At 43.9% G+C, this 8,640-nt stretch overlaps 1 protein-coding gene across 1 annotated transcript in view; it reads left to right on the top strand.

The window, feature by feature from the left end:
- The first annotated feature begins 539 nt into the window (after positions 1–539).
- Positions 540–8,640, top strand: part of scn1lab (sodium channel, voltage-gated, type I like, alpha b) — a 30,377-nt gene continuing 22,276 nt past the window's right edge. Inside the window, exons 1-6 of the mRNA XM_041965845.1 lie at positions 540–581; positions 5,245–5,564; positions 6,259–6,377; positions 6,697–6,786; positions 7,349–7,477; positions 8,302–8,393. Of these exons, the coding sequence (XP_041821779.1) occupies positions 5,298–5,564; positions 6,259–6,377; positions 6,697–6,786; positions 7,349–7,477; positions 8,302–8,393 (697 nt within the window). The 5' untranslated portion in view covers positions 540–581; positions 5,245–5,297. The remainder of the gene's footprint in view (positions 582–5,244; positions 5,565–6,258; positions 6,378–6,696; positions 6,787–7,348; positions 7,478–8,301; positions 8,394–8,640) is intronic.

Raw genomic sequence — 8,640 nt, 5'->3', positions numbered from 1 at the left:
GAAAAAGCTTGAAAAAGTCATGTTTTCTGTAACAAAACGACTGTTATATAGCTGAATGTGTCTAATAGAAATTGCATTTAATTGAATAACAATTATTTTGTGGAAAATAAGCAGAGTGATTACCTTAACGCTATATAATTATCAGACAAAATGCGACCAAAATAAAACAAATACGAACTATTGATTGCATATAAGCAATAGCATTAATTTGTTCACTCTGCCTTCTATTTAGGAATATATTGTACACAACAGGTTGCCCCCGCTCACCTGTGCCTGGTCTCTGTACATTCAGGCCATGTTGCGACAGCCGCAGCTTTAAGGACGTTCATTCCCAGCCTGCGATGCCCAACCAACCGGAAGCGCGGATTGATTTCTCCACGGCTGGAAAAGAAGAGGGCAGGGGGGAAGAATCAAAGAAGCGCTTAATAAATGATAATCCATCAAGACCTGGACGGGATTTCACAAAAGGAGACACGCGTTTTAAATCTCACATCGGCAAACTATCGGCTTACATCACGGATTATTCTCCCGGACATGGGATCTACCTTCAGGGTCCCCACCTGCTGGGCACCGTAATGGTGGTGAGTAGCAGATCTCTGGAGAAGGCTCTCTCAGCCTTTTTTTTTTAATTGTTTTGGATGTGACAGGTTACTCATTTAAGATTAGTCGGTTTTATTTCTGTCGATGAGACAGCACCACATAAGATTTTAATGTGTGAAATAGACGCAATATGAAGAATTTGTGGATTTTATACAATTTTTCTTTAATACATTTCATCTTTGATCTCTTCCGCTGATTGCGCGCGTATACAGCCATAGTGTTAAAGACATTTAAAGGTTTTTCTCTGCAAAATGTATTATATATACATTTAGTCTTCACTTCATAGATGTTACCATTTATTAGACTTTAGACTTATTATAGCTGGACCCTCTGAGCATATGATGCGTATTTTCCTTCATTTCCAAACAAATAAAAAGAAAGAAAATAACCTCCACGTCGAGACAAACACACAAAAAAGGCTTCAAATATAAGCAATCCCACCCCTCGACTTGCTGGGAGGGAACAGCCATGACAGCAACAGGCCTATTTGTTGTGAAAACGCTTCCTATTTATAACATGTGATGCAAGAAGGGCCAAAGAAAGAGGTTTTGTGTATTAAGTGGCAGAAATAACAAAGGTCTAGCTCTATTTCTGGCAAACGCCCTGTGCAAAGGGGCTGATCACCAGCTGTAGATACATCTGGAAAGGACACGCCCAGACTCATTCAGACCCATTCATGCCAGGGGCTTCATGTCAACCTTTAGCATGAGGGAGCAGAACCCCCCCCCCCCCCCCCCCAGCACAGGTGATGTGGTAAAGTGAATCAATGCACTCCTGGTTTTGCTTGGAGCCATTTAGACCACAGCTCAAGGACCCCAGGTGGGCCCCGGACCCCAGTTTTGGCTGGTTTCCAGGGGACGTTGATGGGCGGCTGCCACTGAAGCCACAGGAAGCCTTAACCTCGGTCGGGCGCACGCCGGCGTGTGCGCGCCTCCGTCTTTCTTCTGCACATTCACGTATCTGCTCCCGGCGGTCGTCGAGCTGCTGGTGGCGTATCTGCAGGGAGGGCGAGGAGGAAGACACGATGGCCGCGGATGATTTAACCAGCTCTCTCCTGTGGCAGAAAGTGTCGTTTTTCGGAGTCCCGGAGAAAACGCGGAGACATCAATATGGCGCCAGCTGCCGCGGCCCCTTCGGCTCGTTTTAGAACCGCGAAAAATTAAGGTATCGCCTGACACCCGCCGCCTCATTATATCTGCCTCTAATTAGCTCTACAAGCTACTTCCATCCACACACGTTCATGTCAGCCTCTGTTTGGAGCTCTAAGTTGTTAAGAAAGTCAATACAGCTGTCCTAAAATCAAATATAGAGTATCACACAGACAGGAGACGAAAAGTGCTTTAAGGTAACGATAAGCTCGCTTTAGAGACGCCATTGTGCGTGAATGTAACCGTTGGTGTAATTTTAGCTCAAAATGTCCCATGTGTCAGCTAGCTTTCCATGTTTTTCTTCTTCTTCTTCTTCATGGCCAGCAGCGCCCTTTTGACACCACGTCAGCTGAGATTGGAGATAAAATGTGGGTGACTCGGGTTAAGATTTGAAACGAGGCTGTGTTGAACAAAATGTCTGATGGACCGGGGCAGGTTTCATCGCTCCCTCTGCCTTTAGCACCACGGACAGCGAAACTCCCGCAGGAAGAGAGCTTGCTCAAGTGCACTGAAAGCAGGCTGCTGAGGGTGTGAGAGGCACCTTAAACATGACAGGTTGAACTGTAAAGCAGTTCTCATATGACCATATCCGCATTAAAACAGTCAGGTGGCTGCGCTAAAAGTTTGTTTTTCCTTGCTGAGGTTTGGTGGAGGGATAGTGCTGAAAAGACAGTAACTTTATTTGTCTAAATCGGCTTATTTTTGTGCACATGTGCGTCAAGAAGTGGCGTCTACTAATGAAAATTAAAATGTTCATATGCCTGTATGTATGTATATATATATATGCATAACTGCCAGCAAGATTTAGAGCATGATGGAGGCCTCGCAACAATTCTGCTTTTTCCAAAGGCTTTTCATCTCAAAAAAGGTGCATCCATGTGCAACACTTGCTGTCTACGTGTGATTTCATAGACACTATGATTCCTTTCAGTGCCCGGATGCATCTAAGTGCCGAAATGTCGGCCGTTCCTGCATGTTTTCAGTCTGTCATGTTACGTTTGACTCCAGGGATGACCACCCTGATAGCTGAGTTCAGAGGTGGGTGTGGATGTTGGGCCTACGGAGCCGATCAGACCTCGCAACCCCCACCATCGCCACCACCACCACCCGGCAGGCTCATGCTAGACAAGCTGTCAGGCCACACATCACAACACTGGGTCCCGGGGCAGTCTTTGGGACACTAGCAGATGTGTTTTATGAGCTGCCCGTGTAGTTTTACACTCATCAAGAAATTGATAAAATTAAATACTTCACTGTGTGTGTCATGGCATAAACATGCTTGATGGTTGTCAGGACAGAAGGCTTGTGATAGTGTGTACATTATAAGATTTTCCTGTTGTATTGCTATGAGTGTAACAAATGAGATGTAGCATGTTAATTAATGAGCTTTAAAGGTGCTTGTAATGCTAATATAGGCTAACGCGGTCATTGATTTTAATTCATACTGAGTCAGTGTCAGATTTTTTTCTAGAGGAAAAAGGCTTTATATTGCTGTGTACGTGTAGAAACAAGATTTGGGCAACAACCTGCTTTTTTGTCTCAGTTTTTTCATATTTTCATTCAGAGAAGTTGAGTTTCCTCCACAGTTGAAAGTTAGGGACTCTTACTGACTTCTCAGTTGCTTAAGATCAGTAAAGGATGCTGCATTTCAGAGATGTGTAACATGAGAGCTTGTGAATAGACATGACATGAGTCTAAAACTGGAAAAACTCATATTTATATCGTGGCTAAGCATTACTATGTTTGGGGGATGACACTGTGTTCCAGACTTTACTTTGAGTTTCTTGCTACTCCAGCATGATATAGTTTAAAGTTGTCTTTTGCTCTACCTTCTGCTTTTTGCAATAGAAAGAAAAATAGTTTGTAGCAGAGGCGGCCTCTGTTCCTCCGTTTCCATTTGGAAAAAGGAAGAAAAGCTGGTGACTCAAGGAGAATCACATTTGAGATTCTGCCAGAGGGGCGGTTCCTGTTTTCTGGGCCAGTACAGTGTCCCGTGAGGAGCGAGACCCACCTGTGAGACCGCAGAGACTGGGAGGCACTGAGGATTCGCTCATAATGGCTCACCAGGGTTCTTGTTTGTGTGCCTTCTCTCTGTTTCCTGTGGGAACACGATGGGCTTCTGTTTGTGAAGGTGGCAGACAGTTAACAGGAGGAATCTGGTCTTCTGTCATTTGTTACTACCAAAAGCCATTGTGAAAATGGTTCATTTTTCTAATTTGAGGCCATCCGACAATTAATTATGCAATAAAAGTACAGTGCTTCCTCTGACTCTCCAGACACCACTTAAACCAAATGCAGCAATAAATAGTGGCTCACACAGAGCGATAAATGGGAAAAATAGCAAGATTATGTTCTCTTGAGAGAGTCTAATGCCTGTCTGTTTCTTATGCTGTTTAACTCAGTTGGTGCTGGCTATTTCTGTGTCCCTGTGAATCAGCTGATGCCGTCAGACCCCCCATTTACTGCCTCTCTAAGGCCTCCACCCTACCTGTGACCTCTCACTGCTTTGATTCCACCTAGAGATCAGTGTGACACAAGGCACAGTCTTTATTTTCCTTTAAAGAATTAGAAACGTTAATGTGCCTTTTAGCAGATAGTTGGTTTGTTTCCAAACTGTCTCAAAGCAAAAGCGTATTAATATAGATTTGTGTGTGTGTCCACATGATGATTCTGCTATGAATTCTTGTCATCAGTCATCGGTTATAAAACAGTTGTCACAAGCATTAGTTGTAGTCGTTATGCAGGGACATTTGCGTGTGAAATGTCCTTTCTTTCGAACACGTCGGTCATCTCTTCCTTATTGAATGCTTGTGTCATGAGGAACAAATTCCATCAATATGCATTACGTTGATAGTTATGCTCAGATATGAAGGTAATCATTTATGCATCTCAGCTTCTATTTCGTTTCAGCCACTTTCATACATTCGCCTCTTTATACAAATGTGATGGCAAATTAACATTATGGTCACATAATAGTGCCTGAGTTACTTTTATGTAAACATTACAATGGCAATTTTAGTGGGTCAGATCCTGTAACAGTTCTGTAACACTTATCACTGTGCTGAAGGTATTGCCAGGATCCTGGAAACAAGTTAAAAAACTTTTTTTGTTGTGCAGCAGATCGTTAGAGGACTCTGGCAATATCTTCAGAACAGCATTATTGTTGTTAAATGACCTTCTGGGTGGGTAATTATTGACACTTTTATTCAGATGTGACAGCATATTTATGGAAATGTAATGGTAAAAGATGAGAGGCAAAAACTGGGACTGGATGACACAAATGTCCTGAAAACTGGGGAGACATTGTGCCAATAACATTAAAAACCTTCCTTAATCTTATATGTATTACATCTCATGTATCCTTGCTGTGTTTCCAGTTTACTTGCGGCGTGATCCAGGAAGATAACCTCCACAGGTGAACGTACCGGCTATTTTCAGAAGCCTGGCCGTGACTCCTGACCCATTTCTCATCTCTCTCATTTCCTTCTCCTTGCAGCTCCCTGCCCCAGCTGAGCCCCTCACTGCCCTCTGAAGGAGCAGGATGACAAGATGGCACAGCTGCTTGTACCGCCCGGACCTGACAGCTTCCGCCCCTTCGTTCCCGAGTCGCTGGCCGCCATCGAGAGGCGCATCGCCGAGGAGGAGGCCCGGAGACCACGGGTGGAGCGCCGCAGCGACAGCGATGATGAAAATGGGCCCAAGCCCAACAGTGACCTGGAAGCGGGAAAATCTCTCCCCTTCATTTATGGGGACATCCCGCCTCACCTGGTGTCCACCCCTCTGGAGGACATGGACCCCTACTACAGCAGTCAGAAGGTCTGTCATTCCAAGCCCATCTGATGAAGAGCAGAGCTGTTTCTTTAGGTGTTTTTTCTTTAGGCTAAGATAAGCTAATCAGCTGCTGGCTATAGCTACCTATTTAGACATGGGAGTGGTATCAATCTTCTCATGTTACTCTCTGCAATAAAGCAAATACGTGTATTTCCCAAAATGCTGAACTATTCCTTTTTAATTTTAATTTTTAATGAGTATTTTTCCATTTCTATATTGATACTTTTACTTGATTAAATTATCTGAATATTTCTTCCACCACTGGCAACAACGTTAAAGTGAAATGGCTAATCGTTTCCTGCATTAATTTCAAGCAATTAGCTGCATTAGTATTTGGCATTTCATTTCAACATTAATGTGCTCACCCAAGTAAGAGCCTTTAAAGCATTGGCCAACAGAGGTGCCAAATGCTAATCGGAGCTGTGCCAGTTGAACTGCAGTGCCAACATGTCCAGCCTGAAGTGAACTCATCCAGCTTCATTATAATAACAACCACAGACCCCGAGCAGAGGCTGGACAGCTTAGTCCTCACTGCTGTTATGACTAATCACCATAGACTGTAGGAATAGTGGACCGAGCATCTGGGTCCGAGAAGTGAAGCCAACTCATATAACAAATAATGTGAGCAGCGATGTTTATGTTACTGATTTTAACTGATTTTGTTGTGTTCCTCTTTCAGACCTTCATAGTATTGAATCGTGGGAAGGCAATCTTCCGTTTCAACGCCACTCCTGCCTTGTACATCTTAAGCCCCTTCAACCCTCTAAGGAGGATAGCTATTAGAGTTTTAGTACACTCATATCCTTTCAGAGTTTGCTATGGAAACTGTTTGATTCGGATTAAAGGGTTTATCAGACATAAGAGGGATTTAAATGTGCTCATTATGAAGACTAAATGTTGTAATGGTTTAGACTTTCTTTATAGACGTACATCAGGCTTTGCTGCTGCTATGTGGCTGAAGACATTTTTGATAATGGATGAACAGAGAGGTTTTTAATACTTACTGTAGAAATTATACGAGGGGAATGTTAGTCAGTTTATATATAGCATGAATGAGAACAGGGATAAATGCTAGAAAAGAGAAATGTTCACTTGTGTTCCTTGACTTTGTCTCCACGCTGTTCAGCATGTTGATCATGTTCACAATCCTGACCAACTGTGCTTTCATGACCCTCAGTAATCCCCCAGAGTGGGCCAAGAATGTAGAGTAAGTCTGCCTTTTTCTCTTATTTCTGCCTATAAAACAAGGCGCTTTTGGCTTTACGTTGACATCAATTGAGCATGATTGCAGTTTCTCACCTTTTCTTCTCAGAGTCATATCTTAGTCGAATCTGAACACAAAGACAGTCCACACACACTGAAATCAGCATGAAATAATATGGTGCTTGTACATCCATGGTGAAAATCTGCTAATAGATAACTCACTTTGACCTTCCATGATATAGATTTGGCAAAATGTCAAGAAATGCAGGCTTACAAAACGGCAAGTTAGTGCTGAGTCATTGTGTTAGCCCACAGCCGGGTGCGGTGAAGCAAACTGAACCACAGATCCACTGTCTATTCAAGTAAACACTGCTGTGGATTTTGTAGATAATGTAATAATCAAGAATCCAATAATCAGAAAATGGTAAAAATTCAGTAGTGCCCTGCATACAGTGAGTCTGTCACTTTGCCTCTGAGCAGTGTAGCTATGAAACAGCATCATTATTTCTCTCTGCATCTCTTTCCTCCCTCCCCGCACTTACTACCTTTCTCACCTTTTTTATCAGGTACACATTCACAGGGATTTACACCTTCGAGTCCCTGATAAAGATCCTGGCCAGGGGCTTCTGTGTGGGGAAGTTCACTTTCCTGCGGGACCCATGGAACTGGCTGGATTTCAGTGTTATCCTCATGGCGTAAGTATTCTGACAAGCAGAGTTAGGATGATCTTAACATGATCTGGCGTAGATTAAGAGGCCAAATGCTTTTAATGCTAATCAGCACAGCAGCCTGTAAAGTCTCATTGAATGTGAGTAGAAGAACAGGGACAATAAAGAAGGGAAGATAATCTACAGCTTAGTTAGGTGCATTTTGAAAGCGTGGCCATAAATCTCTACTCTGTTATAATGGATGTGAGCCCCCAAAGCATGGAGTATCTTGGCCCATGTTTGTCCCAGGCTTCAATAGCCTCGCCTACTTGTCTTGAAAATATAAAATGATGCCTTCAGCATTACGTTACAGGGGGAATGTTAATGTAATAAGACTGTAATCTTGTTTTGTCTGAGAGATTCTTGTAATACATAATGCTGTTATGTGAGGCGTTTTTGTCTCTCAGATGTTTGTGCACGTGTAATGGCTTTCTGCTGTGTAGTAACTGTGCATTTGATCCTGCAGGTATATAACAGAGTTTGTAAACCTAGGCAATGTTTCAGCTCTGCGCACGTTCAGAGTATTGCGAGCTTTGAAAACTATCTCAGTAATACCAGGTAAGGCTGCCCGTGCCTGCTGCCAGCACTCCTGCCATTTGTCCTCTGTGCGTGACCGTTTGCCGTTCCCTCCCCTCCCCTCCCCTTCCCATGACCCTCCTTTTGTCTTGTCACGCCATGTGTATGGGTGCCTGAATTGTGTGTGCGTGCGCATATGTGCGTGTGTGTCCCCACCTTTTCCCAAAATACCCTCTACCCACCTCCCACCCCTCCCCCCTCCCACCCCTCCTCCTCCCCCCCACCTTCCCTTACAGATATGTCACAGAGTTTGTGGACCTGGGCAATGTCTCAGCACTGCGAACCTTCAGGGTTCTGCGAGCCCTGAAAACTATATCAGTCATCCCAGGTGAGAGAGCCATCAAGGCCCATAGGGTTAATGAAATGCTAAAAGCTAACTGGCGTTTCGCTAACATCCAAGCACCCCCCCACCCCCATCAGCACATCTCACTGTAGCTAAGCCTGATGACACTGGCCGCCGTCTCTCATGCTGCCTTTGGCCAAAGGCCAGTAAAAGCTGGAATCTGGCTCCAATCTGCACAGATTGACAGGATTCTTAGCTTTTAGATGTATCCTCTAAGGCAGAATTTTTTTTG

This window comes from Chelmon rostratus, chromosome 24 (genome assembly GCF_017976325.1).
Source record: "Chelmon rostratus isolate fCheRos1 chromosome 24, fCheRos1.pri, whole genome shotgun sequence".
NCBI classification, from domain to species: domain Eukaryota; kingdom Metazoa; phylum Chordata; class Actinopteri; order Chaetodontiformes; family Chaetodontidae; genus Chelmon; species Chelmon rostratus.
The sequence above is the reverse complement of the archived record's forward strand: the minus strand, read 5'-3'. Positions and strand labels throughout refer to the sequence as shown.